Here is a 21,018-nt window from a genome sequence, read left to right as displayed (position 1 = left end):
GAGGGAATATAGAGCTGATTATATAGGACCGAGGGAATATAGAGCTGAGAATATAGAGCTGATTATATAGGACCGAGGGAATATAGAGCTGAGAATATAGAGCTGATTATATAGGACCGAGGGAATATAGAGCATAGGGCCTATAGAGTACAAGAAATATAGATCCAACGGAATATAGAACCGAGGGAATATAGAACCGAAGGAATATAGATGTGAGGGAATACAGAGCCAAGGGAATTTAGCGCTCAGGGAATATATAGCTGTGGGAACATACACATGTTCTCTTGCCCACTTCTTGGTTTGCTTCTTGTTTCTTTCACTAATTTTAAGTAAAGTAATCTTTAGCTAAATTAAATGTCGTTATTAATGTTATTACATAATTGGAACGTAAAGTACTAGTTTCATAAGGCCGAAATGTATATGTTCGTCCCACAGATGAATGGAGTAGATAGACTTCGGTAAACGGAAATATCTTACATTTTAAACAATATTTGTTAGGATTCAAATGACAGTAACCCGGTTACATGCGATGCATCACAGATTATGATTGCTATGGCAATAAAGATATTAACTCAAATATGAGTGAATAGACTGACGTGCCCAATCCAGCCCAGTGCAAAAACATACAGGGTAGGCGCCTTGTTGTTATGTGTGTGTGTGTGTGTGTGTCAGAGAGAGAGAGAGAGAGAGAGAGAGAGAGAGAGAGAGAGAGAGAGACACACACACACGCACACACACACACACAGAGACAGACATAAGTGGTGATCCCGTATTTGTGCACCTTTGTATCAGGGTATCCAGTTAGGAGTCCGAAAAGAAATCACTTTGGTTTATTTGGTATGTAGAAAGTAGCACTGTTATTCTTCTGAAGTTTTCGTAAGGTAAAAAAGTAAAGTTTGTTTTATTTAACGACGCCACTAAAGCACATTGATTTTTTATCTTATCATCGGCTATTGGACGTCAAACATATGGTCATTCTGACACTGTTTTTTAGAAGTAAACCCGCTGTCGCCACATAGGCTACTCTTTTACGACTGGCAGCAATGGATCTTTTATTTGGGCTTCCCACAGGCAGGGTAGCACAAACCATGGCCTTTGTTGAACTAGTTATGGATCACTGGTCGGTGCAAGTGGTTTACACCTACCCATTGAGCCTTGCGGAGCACTCACTTAGGGTTTGGAGTCGGTATCTGGATTAAAAATCCCATGCCTCGACTGGGATCCGAACCCAGTACCTACCAGCCTGTAGACCGATGGCCTAACCACGACGCCACCGAGGCCGGTTTTTCATAAGGTGTGCATATATTTATTTATTTAAAAAAATATTTTAATGTGTGTGTGTATGTATGTATGTATGTATGTATGTATATATGTGTGTGTATGTGCGTGCGTGCATGTGTGTGTGTGCATCCATGTATGCAGGGCTCACCTTATCCACTGCCAAAGTAGCCATTTGCTAATTTTTACACTACAGGTGGCTACAACATTTAGTCTGGCTAAAACATATTTCTTGAAATAACCACATTTTAATAAATTTCAAAGGAATACTCTACATATCTGAAAATTAGCCAAACCAAAATTCGTTCCAGTGCAATCCCACTGTGTTATGTGTGTGTGTGTGTGTGTGTGTGTGTGTGTGTGTATGCGCGCGCGCGGGTGTGTGTGCGCGTGCGTGCATGTGACATGTAAATATGTATGCATATATGTACTTTTATTTCAATATTTTAATTAATTAATAAAAATAATAAAATAACAAGAAAAACATATTTAATAATTTTACTGTATTTCACATAAAAAAAATCACCTACGTTCTTTTTTATATGGTTATATGCAAAGTCGAACTTTTGTGACCTCAAATTGATCTTTAATAATTCAAGTAACATTTAGATTTACCGGTTTCTCAACAAAAGTTAATTCCAGTGTCCTTATGTACAATGACAAATTAAATAGAAGAAATATATAAGCTTTTCTAATTGTGAAAAAATCGTTTGCAACTGTTTGGTGAAATGCATACAATTAAGACGGTTTTAGCGTTTATTTGATAAAATACATAAAATATCTTGTCATATTTGCATTAAATATTATCCTTAAATTAGTTCAGGGTGTTTCTGTTAAATTATTTTCAGAAAACAAACAAGAAATTTTAAAAATCTTTTAAATATCTTAATTTGTGGAATTTCCTTTTTTCCGGTAAGTAGTAATATATTTTATTAACTGAATTTTATAATGAATTTCCTTCAAATTGATGTATTTAAAAACGTTAATCTTTATTTAAAAAATACATCAAATAAATATATTTGTCACTCCATTTATGAAACTGAAAAGGGTGATAACATACTAAAAGCTACCACTATTCCAATGCTATCACATATGTTTTAACTCTGGGATATATACCTTGTGAAAATCACTATGAGACTTATTCCCCTCATATGATACCGGTGGCCAACATGTTATGGTCCGGCTCATAGCCTTAGGGTTATTGCTGTATCAGGACGGACATCTTTGCTACAGAACCTACTCGATGGTAGGCAGAAATTTGTGTTTTTGTTATAGAGTTATCTCCGATTGAGAGAGCGATTATAACCGTCCAACTGTCCGTCTAGCTCTCTGAAAGAGTACTCGGGATAATAGTAGTACATAAACAGGGCTTCTAGATTATGGTAGCCCCACTCCCATGGCTAGTGATAGTCTGTTTTGGGTTAGTAAATAACTACTATAACTAGCCCGACGGCTAGTGAAAAAAAAACCCCTGTCAAATGCTGCATTTAAGTCTTATTTTGTAAACATGAATATCCTGCCCCTTTTCCCCACCCCCAATCTAAGGTTTTTTTTTAGGTGACAGTTATATCAGTCTAAAATTATTCATTGTATACTATTGCCAGTAATGTGAACCAGTGAGTAACCAGTGAGTGAACCATATCACATATATGGTTCCACAGACAACGCTGACAGACGGAAAATGAAGTATAATACGTGGTAAGCGGAATTGCAGAGAGTGCAGCAGAGTTATTTCCCTTGAACATTTTCAACTATTAATGATTTATGACAACCTCGTTCGAAAGAATGTTGGACGTGCGGGGTGTGTAGGTGATGAACATAAAAATAAATCTGTGACGTTGAACCCCGGGCATGTTCAGGAGGTTGAACGTTTGCGGTCGCTCGCTATACTATTTTTATTTGTTTCGTCTAACGTTAAATTAATCTAATTGGGTCGGAATGAATGAATTAATGAATGAATGTATATAGGAATGTTTTAACGACATATTAGTATCAGATATTAGGTGTCAAACAAAGGAAAATGTCGATCAACATAAACTTATAAATAAAAATGAAAGGACATCTTAAAAAGAGTGGAATTCAGCCCTCGGCTCACTGTGATTGTGTAAAAGATGACCAAACACCACAACACTTCCTGCAGTCCTGTCCACTCTATAACAGAGAGAGGCAGCAAATCTGGCTTGTGGATGCCAGGCTATGGGGCTCTGCAAAAGATCTACGCCTGACAACCCTTTTTGCGACTCTCACGGGACAAAGGATATACATGTAATACAACCAATCGAATGCTGAAGAAGAAAAATAAAAATGAAAGTATAATTACCAATAAAACAGTGTAAACAGCTGTGAAAGCTACATCCATGAAAGACACAATCATGCATACCAATACATTTACAAAATAATTATACCAAAACGAAAATCTAAAAAAGAAAGAAAAGACACCAACAACACTAACAACAACCACAAAGAACAAAGTTTGTGTCAAACCATGGTAACAGTGTATGGATCTGCGGTAAACAGTATAGCCCGTAACGATCAGCAGAATTGATCACAGATCTAAGATTTTAGAAAGAGAAACATATAGAGATTTGAAAATGTCATCACAGATGCTTATAGAAGTTATTTTAAATTCGTGCTCTATCAATCTCTATCAAGGGAGAATGGGATGTAGCACAGTGGTAAAGCGCTGGCCTGATGCGCAGTCGGTCTAGGATCGATCCACGTATGTGGGCCCAGTTGGCAATTTCTCATTCCAACCAGTGCACCACGACTGGTATATCAAAGGTCGTGGCATGTGGTATCCTGTCTGTAGGATAGTGCATATAAAAGATCCCTTGTTAAAAATGAAAAAAAAATGTATCGTTTACTCTCTAAGACTACATGTCAGCATTAGCAAATGATTGACATCCAATAGCCGATAAGTAATATATCAGTGTGCTCCAGTGGTGTCATTAAGCAAACCAAACTTTAAGTTTAGCTCTCAAGAATGTTGCCATCTCTTTATCACGGCAAGGGACAATTTGCAGGGGCAATTTGAGGTGTCAGATACCATGAAAACGTAATACTTTACGATAGCTCCCCCCCCCCCCTCGTAAACGTCACCGCACATAGACCTGTCATCTTAATATTTTATTGTAATTTAAAAAGCTGTGGCCTAATTAAGTAAAACTTTGCGATCTCGTAGTGCAATACAAATCACTTGCAAAGCCGAGTCATTGTAGCGTAAGAGCGCCTAAAAGAGCTGTGTGAATTAGGTAAGCCTCTACACTAAGCTGTGCACTCATTTCTGGTAGAAACCTGGGAACCAGTACTGGAATACGAACCGAGTACGTGCCCAATACTGATTGGATGACACCCCGCACCTCCCCTGAATCCCCCAAATCCCCCCACAACCTACAACATCGGCTATTGAGGGTAAAACGCTGGTATGAATGAATTAATGAATAAAACATAGTTTAAAGAAATGTGCAGAAATATAAATACATGCACAGAAACCCTTTTCAGTGAGTATATGTAACTAGTGTGGCTGCACATATTTACTTGGTTTTTATTTGAACTTGGTTTTATTGAACATTTAAAAGAAAAATTGAACTTGGTTTTATTGAAATGTTTCAATTTAGGTATCAGTTGAGAGAGAGAGAGAGAGAGAGAGAGAGAGAGAGAGAGAGAGAGAGAGAGAGAGAGAGAGAGAGAGAGAGAGAGAGAGAGAGAGAGAGAGAGAGAGAGAGAGAGAGAGAGAGAGAGAGAGAGAGAGAGAGAGAGAGAGAGAGAGAGAGAGAGAGAGAGAGAGAGAGAGAGAGAGAGAGAGAGAGAGAGAGACAGAGAGAGAGAGAGAGAGAGAGAGAGAGAGAGAGAGAGAGAGAGAGAGAGAGAGAGAGAGACAGAGAGAGAGAGACAGAGAGAGAGAGAGAGAGAGAGAGAGAGAGAGACAGAGACAGAGAGACAGAGAGAGAGAGAGAGAGTAGTCGGTGTAGTGGTCTTACACCTCCCATTGGGTGGGACCCTTTACTGGAATTTGAACCCAGTACCTATCAGCCTTAAGCCAGACAGATTAAGCACTCCACCACCGGTTCAGCGGGTTGTCTTTTCGAGCCTGATTATATTCAGAGGCTGGCGTCAGGTGAATAACGGGTCCAGCAGGAACTGTTGAAACGAGTCACTGACACGTACTCCACTCTCTGGTGCATGCCTAATTCATGACTTGTACAAAAACTTAACGGCCCTTGTCTATTGAAGTGACGTAATGTCTGAATTGTTCGTATGACAAATGTCATCTTTCTCTCTTCACCTTCGCCGTAACCTTTTACTGAATACACTACTAATGTGATTTTTTTTTTATATACAAGCGTCGGTATGTATAACCATTAATGTGATTTAAAAAAAAACCCCACGTCGATATGTATAACCATTAATGTGATTTAAAAAACCCCAAAAACTCACGTCGGTATTTAAAGTATAAGTGATACGTCTGTGAAAGAGAAATTTGCGATTGAAGATGTTATATGAGATTACTGGAAATAAAAATGACATGCTACGTGGATATCACTTTGTTATTTCCATAAAGCACAGAGATTAGCAAGTGGTTCACCAGTACTCTTAAGAAGATTATCAACATCAAGGTCATCATGACTGATCATTGTCATGAATTCCATGATGATGATAATGATGATGATGATTATCATCATCATCACCACCACCACCACCATCATCAATCATCATCATCATCATACCAACACCACCGCCACCTATATCATCAATCATCATCATCATCATCATCAGCAGCAGCAGCAGCAGCACCATCACCACCACTACCACCACCACTATCATCATCATCGCCATCACCAACACCACCATTACCACCACCACTATCATCACCATCACCACCACCACCACCACCACCATCATCATCATCACCATCACCACCACCACCACCACCACTACCATCATCATCACTATCACCAACACCACCACCATCAATCCTCCTCCTCCTCCTCCTCACCACCACCACCATCATCATCATCATCACCATTATCATCATAATTGTCGTCGTCATCATCACCACCACCACCATCATCATCATCATCATCATCATCATCACCACAACCACCACCACCACCACCACCACCACCACCACCACCACCACCATCATCATCATCACCATCATTAGTATCATCATTGTCGTCGTCGTCGTCGTCATCATCATCATCATCATCATCACCACCACCACCATCATCATCATCATCATCACCACCACCATCATCATCATCATCATCACCACCATCATCATCGTCGTCGTCGTCGTCGTCATCATCATCATCATTGTCGTCGTCATCATTCACATCTAAGACCGTCATGGCATCTCAGTTTTAAAATTGTAGAAAATATTATTTTAAAATGCCCCACAATATTTTTAAAGACACCTGCATTTTAAAACCCTAACATGAAATGAGGTTCTTATGTCTAATAGCTTGCGGTTTAATTTCTTTTCTATACACCCAATAGCCGATATGTATTTTTTTTGTTCTGGAATTTCGTGAAACATTAATTAATTAATTCATTCATTCATTCATTGTGGACTTTTTTGTCAAAATTAATTATTACTTATTTTTACATATGACCTTAATTCCAAAATGTTCGACATCTTCCTCCTCCTCCTCCTCACTTTGTCATCATGTTTTCATCATCATATGACTATAAGAATAATTAAATGATCATTAGTATTGTTATCGTCCTCGTAAATTATTGTCATTAATATTCTATTCATCATCACCAATAATATTATAATCAGCATAATCATCATCACCATCGCCGTCACCCCCACGATCACCACCACCACCATCATCATCACCACCGCCACCATCACCACCACCACCATCACCACCACCATCACCATCATCATCATCGGAATCGTCATCATCGTCATCATCGTCGTCGTCATCATCATCATCACCACCATCATCGTCATCGTTATCATCATCACCATCATTATCGTCATCGTTATCATCATCATCATTATCATCGTCATCGTTATCATCATTGTCGTCATCGTTATCATCGTCATCGTCATCGTCGTCATCATAATCAGAATCAACATTATCACCAGAATCATCATTATGGTGATACCATTAACGATTGCCATTATTTTCACTGTTCTTGTTATTGTCATCCGTGTTATGACTGAATAATCGGTTTAGTCAAATGAGGTAGTGACTGGCGTTATTGCATACGCTTACAGCAAACATATTCCTTCTGGACAAACCGTACGTGGAAATGACGAACAATTGTTGTGATTTAAAAATAGACAAAACTGTATCTTTCAGCATTACATGTATTATAGTTTGGACACATTTTGAAAAAAAACCCCTTATGGTTTGAATATTAAATATATTATACAAACCACTTTCTAATGAATATACTGTAATGAAGTCCAAACATTGTTCATATACCACACCGTTTGACAACTTGAATGTACAGATAAATAACACATCACATTTAGTATAGTTGTCATTTTTATAGCATACAATTGTAATCATAATGTTTACAAATTCAAAACAAAACTCATTTATGCAACTTTAATATAGCTCCTTTAATCTTTCTTGATAGTATTCTGTGTTCTGTGTGAAGACTACGTAAAGTGTGGGTGGTTGTGGTGGTGGTGGTTGTTATTGTGGTTAAAAATACATTAAGATAAAGTTGTCGCTCGCGTGTAATATGCCGAGGTATGCAAATTGCTGTCTCACGGGGCGGGTTAATACACTGGTATAATATATAAAAATATATATCACCTGGGTTAAATTATTACCGTGGCGACAGTTCAGAAAGTGGGATCAAGCGTGAACACCAAGGAAGTGAGCATCGGATCAAAACGTCACAGACGCTCCACCAATGAGATGCGCGTATTTCGACGATTGACTGTATATATTTATATATGTATACCTGTTGACCTGAATAGAGCCCATAGTCGCATGAATGAGCGCACATGCGGAAATCGGACAATACTAGGCATAAATATCAACAGGTACGGTCGTGCAGGTCGTCTGTGTATTAACATCAATTGTATATATCACTTATAGTGCCGAAAAGGATATGTGGATGTTGTGCTACTGATTTCTAACATCTAAGGTACTGCGAAACGAAGACCTAATACAGGAGTGGTATGTTGTTGTATTATTTTAATCTCAGTTTTCCACTGTTCTCGGTTTCCATTAAATATGAACAGCACTCAAAATCATCAGTTTGTGTTTCTATAAAACTACAACATACTTGTAACATAGGATTTGACAATTGATCTACGGTAAGCTACTACAACATACTTGTAACATAGGATTTGACAATTGATCTACGGTAAACTACAACATACTTGTAACATATGATTTGACAATTGATCTACGGTAAACTACAACATACTTGTAACATATGATTTGACAATTGATCTACGGTATATTAATGAGCGTTGCTGTTTTATTGTGTATACTATTAATGTATTAACATGTCTATATTTAATGTGGTTTTTTGTCTCGCCTTTACGAAATAAAAAGCGAGATATAGGTATTACTTTTTGCCGGCGGCGGGGTTAGAGATGGCGACGGTGATGTTGGCGGTAACGCCGACGTTAACCTTTGCGTTTATCCCAACTTTAAATTTCGTTTTCATCTCCATTTCTCAAAAACTGTAAATCCTAAATCAATAAAAGTTGCTTTATAGTTGCATCTATGAATGTTTATCATAATGCATATAAAAATTTAATTAGATTAAAATTTTAATTGATTTAAGAAACAAAATTATAATTATATTTTTATTAAACATTTTTTCAAAACATGCATTGAGATGAACATTTATGGATGCAACTGTCAGCGACATCGAATAAGTTTATTATAGGCGCGGGCCCGTAGGAACCGGTGTGGTGGTGAGGGTGGGTATGTGCCCCCCACTTGAGAACGAAAGTGAACGAGCTTTTCTGTGTTACTAAGTGTAAATAATGATAAAAAATGTAGCTTGTTGCCTCCCCCTACTAGAGACTGTATGACACCCCCCACTAAAGATTTCTCCTTCAAACCACCCTTCAAACCACCATTCACACATCATTTAAACACTATCTAACCACCCTTCAAACACTAACTACCCATCTGATCGCCCTTCTTTTACCATCTAACCACCCTTCAAACACTAGCTACCCATCTGACCACCCTTCTTTTACCATCTAACCACTCTTCTTTTACCATCTAACCACTCTTCTTTTACCATCTAACCACTCTTCTTTTACCATCTAAACACCCTTCTTTTACCATCTGACCACTCTTCTTTTACCATCTGACCACTCTTCTTTTACCATCTGACCACCCTTCTTTTACCATCTGACCACTCTTCTTTTACCATCTAACCACCCTTCTTTTACCATCTAACCACCCTTCTTTTATCATCTAAACACTCTTCTTTTACCATCTAACCACCCTTCTTTTACCATCTAACCACTCTTTTACCATCTAACCACCCTTCCTTCACCATCTAACCATTCTTCGTTTACCATCTAACCACCCTTCGTTTACCATTTAACCACTCTTATTTTACCATCTAACAACCCTTCTTTTACCATCTAACCACTCTTTTACCATCTAACCACCCTTCTTTCACTATCTAACCACTCTACTTTTACCATTTAACCACTATTCTTTTACCATCTAACCACCCTTCTTTTATCATCTAAACACTCTTCTTTTACCATCTAACCACTATTCTTTTACCATCTAACCACTCTTTTACCATCTAACCACCCTTCCTTCACCATCTAACCATTCTTCGTTTACCATCTAACCACCCTTCGTTTACCATTTAACCACTCTTATTTTACCATCTAACAACCCTTCTTTTACCATCTAACCACTCTTTTACCATCTAACCACCCTTCGTTCACTATCTAACCACTCTACTTTTACCATCTAACCACTATTCTTTTACCATCTAACCACCCTTCTTTTATCATCTAAACACTCTTCTTTTACCATCTAACCACTATTCTTTTACCATCTAACCACTATTCTTTTATCATCTAAACACTCTTCTTTTACCATCTAACCACCCTTCTTTTACCATCTAACCACCCTTCTTTTATCATCTAAACACTCTTCTTTTACCATCTAACCACCCTTCTTTTACCATCTAACCACTCTTTTACCATCTAACCACCCTTCCTTCACCATCTAACCATTCTTCGTTTACCATCTAACCACCCTTCGTTTACCATTTAACCACTCTTATTTTACCATCTAACAACCCTTCTTTTACCATCTAACCACTCTTTTACCATCTAACCACCCTTCTTTCACTATCTAACCACTCTACTTTTACCATCTAACCACACTTCAAACACCATCTAACCACCCTACAAACACCATCTAACCACTCTTCTTTTACCATCTAACCACCCTACAAACACCATCTAACCACTCTACAAACACAATCTAACCACCCGTTTAAAGACCATTTCCACTACCCTAACACCCTTACAGACACCACCTGAACCATCCCTACAGTCACCATTTCAAACCCCCCCACATTCCTTGTTGAAACTTGGATTCTGTACTGATGTCTTTGTAATTGTACTCCGTACACGCTATTGACGTGTTTTTGTTGTTTTTGTTTTTCAGAGCTGAAATTTCGACTGTTCTCTCCACCACATCTACACAAGTCCACAGACGAAGAGCTGAGCGAAAATATGCCATCAGCAAGTCCTCTGTATAATGTAAGTGCTAAAAGTATCATCTTTGTTTTATAGAACACATTAAAGGGACACAGCCTAGTTCACTTGAAAATTAACACTAAGTTTAGCCCATCTACAAACCTGTAACACATTTGGATAAAGTTACAACTGAGTGAAACATGAGTCTGTGACTTTGAAATGGTGAAATACCCTTTAAAAATACTCTATAACTCGACTCCATAACTGTTACTTCTCAGACGCACGTGTATTTTGTAAAATATGAGAAATGCATTTTGTGATATTAAAAACATCAGGATGACCAAAAACACTTCGAATGTACGGAAATTGATAATCTAAACCATAAAATCTAAGTAAAGTATGATTTCAGTTATCAAAAATGGCTATAATAGTAAAAAATATGCCTTAATGTTTAAACACTAGGGTATGTCCCTAACCGACATGTAAACCGATGTAAACCGACATCAAAAAGTCTACTGTATCATGGAGTGTCTCTGATTTAAGTATTAAAGTATATAATTAAAAAACATTTCTCCTGTGAAGATTATAGCACACTGCACCATGGAATAAAACCAAACTGATTAGCAGGTGCCAGGTAACTAGAAAATGTCATACGTGCAATAAAAAGACAGCACAGTGGAAATCGATTACACTGTGACGTATAGTTAACCCGGTAATCATGTGTCTGTGACGCGTAAGGCAGCTACAAGTGCAAAGGGTTGTAAATATCTTTTAGTCGATAAAGATGTAAAAATTTGCTTTAATCCTGATTTTTGAGGATATGTAAGAAATAGAATAATACATTCGTGTCCGTTAGATGTCAGTTGAATGTCAGTTTTGTAAGATTGAATGTCAGTCCTCTATTGAATGTCAGTCCTGTTGGATTGAATGTCAGTCCTGTTGGATTGAATGTCAGTCCTCTATTGAATGTCAGTCCTCTATTGAATGTCAGTCCTGTTGGATTGAATGTCAGTCCTGTGCAAGTAACATGGTTAATAACCGTCTGATACTGTGAATGAAAATTTTTGATTGCAGTTAATATTTGTCAGGCAAATGTGAACGGGTGGGTAAATTTTGGGGTGGTAGGTTTTTGAAACCCCTTCTTGCTTCAAGAACAGTTTCTTTAAAACATATATATGTTGTTACTATTTATGATTACTTATTTCTTTCCATCAGTATATCTCATTGTCTGCATTGCTAGATGAATGTATTTTGTTCTCAGTTTCCTGCTATGACGGGAGAAGCAGACTGCGCGTACAGAGTGCCCTCTACCGACTGTTTCCAAGACACACGTTTTCCAAGCGGCTACGACCCGTTTCAGTCACTCAGCGCCATGGCGGCTCAGACATTCACCGGAAATGCACCGATCTCTGCTGGCTCCAGTTGCCAGAGTACACATTTTAATGGGTTGCCTAGCAACATGCAGCAGTTAAATAACTGTGCGTCACCGGTGACGCCTTCACCGCCACAGTACCTGACGAGTACCAGTTCAGCCTACTGCATGTACAGCGCATCATCGGACAGTCGGCGGTCAAGCAACATTTCCATGAGCGACGACTCGTGTCAACTCGGCATCTCCAAGAAAACGTTTCCGTCCCCGGCAGATGACATGTATGAAGGTAAGAAGCCCATTTGGGCTATTTCTCGATCCAACCAGTGCATCACGACTGATATATCAAAGACCGTGGTATGTGCTGTCCTGTCTGTGGTATGGCGGATATAAAAGACCCCTTGCTATTAAGGAAATAAAATGTAGCGTGAGTCCTCTCTAAGACTATATTATCTGAATTACCAACTGTTTGAGATCCAATAGCCGGTGGTAAATAGTATATGTACCGGTGGTAAATAATGTGCTCTAGTGGTATCTTTACTGGTGTTGTAGTCATGTGATTTATAAATCATCTTGTCGTTTGGATTTTCTTAAATATATAAAAAAAATGTGGTCCCGCCAACAACAACAGCAAAGTTACGAAAAACTGAAGACCCCCCCCAACCCCCCCCCCCCCCCCCCCCCCCCAACCTGTTTTGATAAATTTTGCACAATAATTTCTACATTTCAGAACAAGATGGATTTCTAAGCTGGACTCGAAAGCACCCCGAGCACTGGTCGTGTAAGGAGGTTCTTGATTGGCTGTTTTTCCTGGGTCAGGAGAAAGGCCTGGACATGAGCGAGTTGCGAGGAGAAGGCTTTCAGAACCTCACCGGGTCTCAGCTGTGTCGCCTGACGGAGGAGGAGTTCTTCCAGATAGACCCCAAGTTTGGAAAACTCTTCTACGAAATGCTCAAAAAGATGTTACTTAGTGGTGGTGAGTGAACACTTTTTTCTTTTTTTTTGTACATAGCATGTCATAAGCGTACGAGACTGTGGCGGGTGTGGGGGTGGGTGAGGTGGTTGTGGGTGTTTTGATTTAGTAAACTAATCTAAGAGTGACAGTCTTCTTTATAACGGTACAAAAGGGATGAAATATCGTGCACGTTAAACCCTATGACCTGATGAAATCTCCAGTAAAGGATCTCCTGGGAGTGGCTGTCCTCCTATAGACTAGGCAATGGATATAAAGTTTCATGAAATAAACCACTATTTTGCCAAATGCACATTCGACTCTACATTGTGCAGAGATACGGCCCTGATCGTGTATTACAGTTTTGTCGTCCTGATTTGTCATACACGCCTATAACTACAGATTATATATACACAAGTCTGCGTCTTTAAGTAAAACAGGCATCCTAAATTGGTCAGAAGTTACTCAAGTTGGACGTGTCTCAAATGTTTAAAAACAAAACAAAATATTTATTACTATTTTTTTTCTCTTCAAAGTTGTTAACATATGCGCTTTTTAGTAACACAGGCATCGTGTCAAATTGGTCAAAAGGTTCTCAAAGTAGGACGTGTACAAACGTTTTTGTAAAAAATATTTTTTTAAACTTTTTTTATTATTATATTTTATATTTTTATTGGTTTCGCAGTTATTTTCACGAAACCGGAGATCTCGACTCCAGAGTTGCAGGAGCTCACCTCGTTTAACCCGACTCCGTGTGAGTCGGCTTCCAGAACATTCCAGTCGTGTAGCTCACCAGTCTACCACGAACTCGTCCGGAAGGAGGATCATCCACAGCAGTATACAGGTAAGACACACTCCATGCCATTTCAGGGATTGGGGAACGGCTGGACATAGGCCAATGCTAAAGCGCTCGCCTGGGGATCGGTCGGTCTGCGATCGATCTCAGTAGATGGGCCCATTGGCGTATTTCTCGTTCCAGCCAGTGCACCACGACTGGTATATCAAAGGCCGTGGTATGTGCCATAATGTCTGGGGGATGGTGCATATAAAAGATTCCTTACTGCTAATCAAAAAGGGTAGTCCATGAAGTGACGACAGCGGGTTTCCTCTCTTTATATCTGTGTGGTCCTTAACCATATGTCCGACGCCATATAACCGTAAATAAAATGTGTTGAGTACGTCGTTAAATCAATAAAAAAAAAGAAAAAAAAAAAGATTCATTGCTACTAATGAAAAAATATAGCGGATTTCCTCTCTGAGACTATAATATTATATTTAAAAATTACCAAATGTAGGACATCCAATGACCGATAGCTAATAAATCAATGGTTTGGAGCGGAAGGCAGGAATCCATGAATCCCCGTTTTTGTCCGTGAAACGTAACAATGTCCCGCTAATGTTGATATCTGTATATGCCTTACAGACAGATGGGGAAGTCTGCCTGGTGATATCATTGATAATATTTGTGCGTAACATTTCATTTCAGGTTTTCAATTACCGGAAGGGTACATGAAGCCTGAACGACAAGACGTTCTGCCTTCTGACGTCATTGATATTGGTCCATATGACTTCGATCTCAACGACCCACCGTCACTTCCGCCAGCAACCGGAAATGGAGTACAAACATATCCAAGTACATATCATTCTTTTTGTATCTCAATAATATCAATCTTGATTTATCTATGTTATCTGTGTTGTATTACCTGGCAATATCCCACTTATGTTGGTGATCAATTTAAAGATTAGCCCTTTTATGATGCTCACCTTGATGTTAAAAGGCACATTCCTCAGTTTGCTGCATTTTAAGATGTTTCCGACTAATAAAATATTTCTACGATTAATCTTACATATTAAATATAGTTTCTTGTTTAGAATATCAGTGTATATATTCAATATGTTTCTGGTCGTCTTAATATTTGTAAGAAGCCCAAACTGGATTTTGTCTTCAAATAATTTCGTACGTACGATAAATATCTTTTTTAGGAAATAAAATGAAATTTAACCTAGTACAAATATTATAACGATCAGAAACACGTTTAATATAATATGTAATGTAATTACAATCGTTAAAAAGTCTCTGTTAGTCGATAACATGTTTAAAAGTGCAGCAAACTCAGGAATGTCCCTTTAAAGTCAAACTGTCCATTGAAATTAACACTGCAGATGCTACCACTGATATATAAATTAAGAGTATATATGATAAGCGCAAGCACCGTAAATGGCTTTTCGTTTTAAAAAGACGTTTATATATTTTTTTTGACATCTGGTTTTTGAGGATATTTAAGAAACAGAATACAACAAACTCATGCTCGTTAGATACTAGTTCTTACCAGTCGCTCTTTATGAATGTATCCTATCTCTCCAGCTTTAATTACGTTTCGAAACGACTCACTGTAAGATAAATGGCTTCTAATGGCCACTCATGTATTATCCTCCATTTAAAAACGAGTCTTGTTTTCTACGTAGAAATAGTAGTTGCTGGCAGTGATCATACATCATCCAAATCTGTAATGGGGCGGGACGTAGCCCAGTGGTAAATCGCTCTCTCGATGCGCGGTCATTCTGGGATCGATTCCCGTCTGTGGGCCCTTTGGGCTATTTCTCATTCCAGCCAGTGCACTACGACTCGCATATCAAAGGCCGTGGTATGTGCTACCCTGTCTGTGGGAAGGTGCATATAAATGTCATACTCATACCTACTCACTCGTTCTCAATATCAATAAAATACTTTGTTATGTTATATTACACAAGGCCCATGAGTATGTGCCAAATATGGGGGTTCAAGACTGCATACACAGCAACACAAAAATCAGGGCAGTGTCTTTAATAGTGACAGCAGTAGGATCAACTAATGCGAATTATTACAAATCTATAATGTCAAAATGTTAAAATACTGCGAATTATTATAAATCTGTAATTTTTAGATATTAAAATACTGCGAATTATTACAATTCTGTAATGTCAAAATACTGCGAATTACTATAATTCTGTAATGTTAAAATACTGCGAAATATTATAATTCTGTAATGTTAAAATACTGTGAATTATTATCATTCTAAAATACTGTGAATTATTACAGTTCTGTAATGTTAAGATACTAAAATACTGCTAAATATTGTAATTATTTAATGTCAAAATGTTAAAATACTGCGAATTAGTACAGTCTTGTAATGTAAAAGTGTTTGTTATAATTGTTTTTCTCTCTTCAGATTACTGCCAGCCGGAGATGGAGATTTATAATCATCCCTATTCCACCTCCATGACAGTTAGAAATTTCAATATTTCTCAAGGTCATTTTCCGCAGCAGCTACCTCGACGTCGTCCGGGCAGACCCCGTGTCAAAAGCTTACCCGAGGACGTCGCCAGGTCACACAAAGACAAAAAAGGTGTGACCATAATGTCTGAGTTTTATTTTGTGTCTTAACATTGACCAAGGTTTAAACTGGACCCTCCAAGTTACAATGTACTAACAATGGACGACTAATTTGAGCCAAGTTCAAGTTTCAATTAGCCTACGAAAAGAAGAAAAACAGTTACACAATTAAATCTTTTCCAAGCCCATGAAACCAATATGTAGTGTGTTGGGGGTGGGGGGTGGGGGGGGGGGGGGGGGGGGGAGGGGGCACAAGCCACATTTTTACCATAACTATACACAATAGGACAAAAGAAAATAAACAATGTACATTTTCGTCCTTAAGTTGAGAGACACACACCCCCCACGGCCCCCAGCAACCCCGGTTCCTACGGGCCTGTTTTTAAATAAATGTATTATTTTAAATATATCAGACATAGCATATCCACTCGATGGATATTTGTTTTCGCACAAATTACTTATGAACTATTGCTAACATCCACTTTCTTGTGTTGCCAGTGAAAAATCAACACCTGTGGGAATTCATCTACGAAGCGCTAATGAACCCACTGTACAACCCGCAGTTTCTGCGGTGGGAGAACCAAAGAGAGGGCGTGTTCCGCTTTGTCCAGTCGGAAGCCGTAGCTCAGCTGTGGGGGAGTCTGAAGAGCAATGACAACATGACGTACGAGAAACTCAGTCGAGCCATGAGGTAAAAATAAACTCGACGATCTCTCTCTCTCTCTCTCTCTCTCTCTCTCTCTCTCTCTCTCTCTCTCTCTCTCTCTCTCTCTCTCTCTCTCTCTCTCTCTCTCTCTCTCTGCCGTATATTTGTATATCTGTCTGTCTGTCTCTTCGTCTGTTTGTTTATGTATGTAATTGCGTGTATATCGGACTGTCTATTTACCTTAGGATGTACAACGTATTCACGTTCATCTGTGGCGTACTTGTAAATTGAGAACAAAACAGTTACTGGGAGCTCGTTATACTTTTGCTAGCCATGACTGTACCTTGTGGGGGGGGGGGGGGGGGGGGGTGCAGGGCGACTCTGTCTACCGAAAAATACGAAAGAGATCCTTTTATAGTTTAAATATGTCCATTTGTTTGCCAGGGAAGGCCATATTTGTATTACTCTGATCATTTCGTTTTAATGCCCCTAATTATTTTTGGCTAAATACGGTCAGGATACCAATTTGCAGACACTATATCACTATGTAATATTTCCATCTGTAGACATTTTACAGTAAACACTGTATTACTGCAGACACTATATCACTGTGTAATATTTTACAGTAAACACTGTATTGCTGCAGACACTATATCACTATGTAACATTTTACAGTAAACACTGTATCGCTGCAGACACTATATCACTATGTAACATTTTACAGTAAACACTGTATCGCTGCAGACACTATATCACTATGTAACATTTTACAGTAAACACTGTATCGCTGCAGACACTATATCACTATGTAACATTTTACAGTAAACACTGTATCACTGCAGACACTATATCACTATGTAACATTTTACAGTAAACACTGTTGCTCTGTATTATACCATATACGGGCGGGACGTAGCCCACTGGTAAAGCGCCCGCTCGATACGCGGTCGGTGTGGTATCGATCCCCGTCGGTGGGCCCATTGGGCTATTTCTCGTTCAAGCCAGTGCTCCACAACTGGTGTAACAAAGTCCGTGGTATGTACTATCCTTGTGCTTATCAAAAAGAGTAGCCCATGAAGAGGCGACAGCAGGTTTCCTCTCCCAATATATGTGTGGTCCTCAACTATAAGTCCGACGCCATATAACCGTAAATAAAATGTGTTGAGTGTGTCGTTAAATAAAACATTTCCATCCTTCTGTATTATACCCTATACAAAATGAACTTCTGTATTATACCCTATACAAAATGAACTTCTGTATTATACCCTATACAAAATGAACTTCTGTATTATACCCTATACAAAATGAACTTCTGTATTATACCCTATACAAAATGAACTTCTGTATTATACCCTATACAAAATGAACTTCTGTATTATACCCTATACAAAATGAACCTCTAAGACTTCGTTTTCGTTTTCACAGGCATTACTACAAACGGGGCATTCTGGAACGAGTCGAAGGGAGACGACTCGTGTACAAGTTTTCTCTAAAGGCAATGGAGAGAGTTCGAGAAAAGAGGCATAACTCTGTGTAAAAGACCGAGAAAAATATAACTCTTTATGAGAGAGTTCGAAAAAAAGAGACATAACTGACAGAGCGGGGAAAGGCACATGGAACTGTGTGAATGGTTTTGTGAAATGAGACATAACTGAGAGAGTTTGGGAAAAGATATATAACCTTAGTGAGTGTGGGAACAAAACTCTACATTTAACTGAGAGAAAGGATGTGACAAGATACTTAACTGAGAGAGTTTTTGAAATAAAAGACAACTCTGAGACAGTTTGATAAGAGAGACAACTATGTGTGTAGAGGTAATGAATGATGACGTTTAACGGCGAATGTGCTGATATTTTGAAAAACAATTAACTATGGCAGCAAATACAATGATTAATTATTCAAAATGGCAGCTGATTCATTTTAACTGCATAGTCCAATTAAAATAGTTGGATGAGAGATTTTTGCCATCATGGAACGAAGTGAAGGGACACTGATATGTAACGAAAAAACTATGAAATAAACTCGTGTGTACAGACCATTCCAGACGCCATGATGTTTAGATGATGACGGCTGACATTATGATTATACAGCTGAAATGGGTAACTTCTCTCTAACACAATCTGTACCGAGCAGGACCATTACAGACATCATGCTGTTTAGAAAATGACTTTATGATTTTAAGACGGAAATGGTTTGCAGTTTGTATCAGGTTTAACAACTGCGATTTGTTAGACACAACCATCTGTTCAAGAGAACAAACTGAGTGGTCACTGGAACAAAAATCCTTTTCTTGGAACTTGTTTTTACAGTTTTGCGACGATTGCTATTGTTTAGCACAACAGTAATTCCTGACACGTCTGCTACGAGAACAGATACGAAACACGCCAGAAGCTAGTCTTATTGCTATATGGTAAACAAGAAAGAACACTCCAATTTAAGGAATGAAATACTTAATGTTATGGATATTTTCTATAGAATTATAACCCGAGTGTCTGGTACCATGACCGTTGGTCTTTAATTAGCACGTGTAAGAGATTTGCACATTGCGTCCAAACTAGAAATGGCGTTATTTGAATAATATATCCAAATCGGGTGACATTACTGACACCAAGATAGAGTAACGGTTTTAGATTGGCGGATTTGTACGAACACTGCCGATGATTTCCGAATATAAATCCGATCCAAACGAACGCACTTACAGTTTGTCCTCGTCTAGAATTTTAATATATATATTTTTAAATTACTATGTTAAAAAGTGCTCTTAATATATCAGAAGGACAGCCTCATTAATAATCTTCATCAGTTGGATAAAAATGTAAAAAAAGATACGTTATTTATTTCCTATGTTTGGCTGTACACAACGTCTTGGTAATTGCATTGTGATACATCATAATGACGCTGTTGAAGATCTACTCAAATGGCAGGCTGCTGAAAGGGAAATGTGCAGGATAATAATACTGGCTGATTATTAGTAGTTAGGTGTTTACTACCAGGATAAACGTGTTGAGATCACACGGTGTGTTAAGGCTGTGATAATTTATATATATAATACATAGCGTGTGTGTATATACAGAGCTACACACACACGCACACGCACATATACACACATACATACATACATACTTACGTACGTACGTACTTACATACATACATACTTACATACATACATACATACATACATACATACATACATACATACATACATATATATATATATATATATATATATATATATATATATATATATATATATATATACATACGTACTTACATACATACATTCGTACAAACATACATTTAGTGAAACCTCTTCCACGGGAACAAGTAAAAAGTCTGGATTAAACAGGTATCCGGTTTAGAGAGGTTCTGAATTGATATTTAAAAAGGGACAGCAAAACAGAGGATTCAGTTTAGAGGGGTTTCACTATATATGTGTACATCATGTATATATAATATATATACACACATGATATATGTACGTATGTGTACATCATGTATATATATTATATATACACACATGATATAAGTACGTATGTGTACTCTCAAGTGAGGTACATGCCTAATTTATTTTATTATCATGTAATTTGTAAATAGTGTGCATACGTGTCGAATGGACATAATATTATGTTTATATTTTTGTACATTTAAAATGCTTAATTACTTTATGGAATATTCATATTTATATACATACATTTTTGTTCTACATTGGCGATGCATCCCGAAAAGG

The 21,018-nt window shown here is 38.1% G+C and overlaps 1 protein-coding gene across 2 annotated transcripts in view; it reads left to right on the top strand.

The window, feature by feature from the left end:
• The window catches only part of LOC121381334 (ETS-related transcription factor Elf-3-like), a 61,604-nt gene extending 41,156 nt beyond the window's left edge, over positions 1-20,448 (top strand). Inside the window, exons 1-9 of one of the 2 annotated variants that reach the window (XM_041510604.1) lie at positions 8,219-8,429; positions 10,920-11,014; positions 12,213-12,609; positions 13,051-13,296; positions 13,958-14,116; positions 14,759-14,905; positions 16,482-16,658; positions 17,144-17,336; positions 18,717-20,448. In XM_041510604.1, the coding sequence (XP_041366538.1) occupies positions 10,988-11,014; positions 12,213-12,609; positions 13,051-13,296; positions 13,958-14,116; positions 14,759-14,905; positions 16,482-16,658; positions 17,144-17,336; positions 18,717-18,828 (1,458 nt within the window). In that variant the 5' untranslated portion in view covers positions 8,219-8,429; positions 10,920-10,987 and the 3' untranslated portion in view covers positions 18,829-20,448. Of the gene's footprint in view, positions 1-8,218; positions 8,430-10,919; positions 11,015-12,212; positions 12,610-13,050; positions 13,297-13,957; positions 14,117-14,758; positions 14,906-16,481; positions 16,659-17,143; positions 17,337-18,716 lie in introns of those variants that run through there. The other variant, XM_041510606.1, reaches the window with a different exon arrangement.
• The last annotated feature ends 570 nt before the right edge of the window (positions 20,449-21,018 follow it).

The sequence above is a fragment of the Gigantopelta aegis genome, chromosome 9, assembly GCF_016097555.1.
Source record: "Gigantopelta aegis isolate Gae_Host chromosome 9, Gae_host_genome, whole genome shotgun sequence".
Classification (NCBI taxonomy): domain Eukaryota; kingdom Metazoa; phylum Mollusca; class Gastropoda; order Neomphalida; family Peltospiridae; genus Gigantopelta; species Gigantopelta aegis.
Note: the sequence above shows the minus strand (reverse complement) of the source record. Positions and strands in the feature narration are given on the sequence as shown.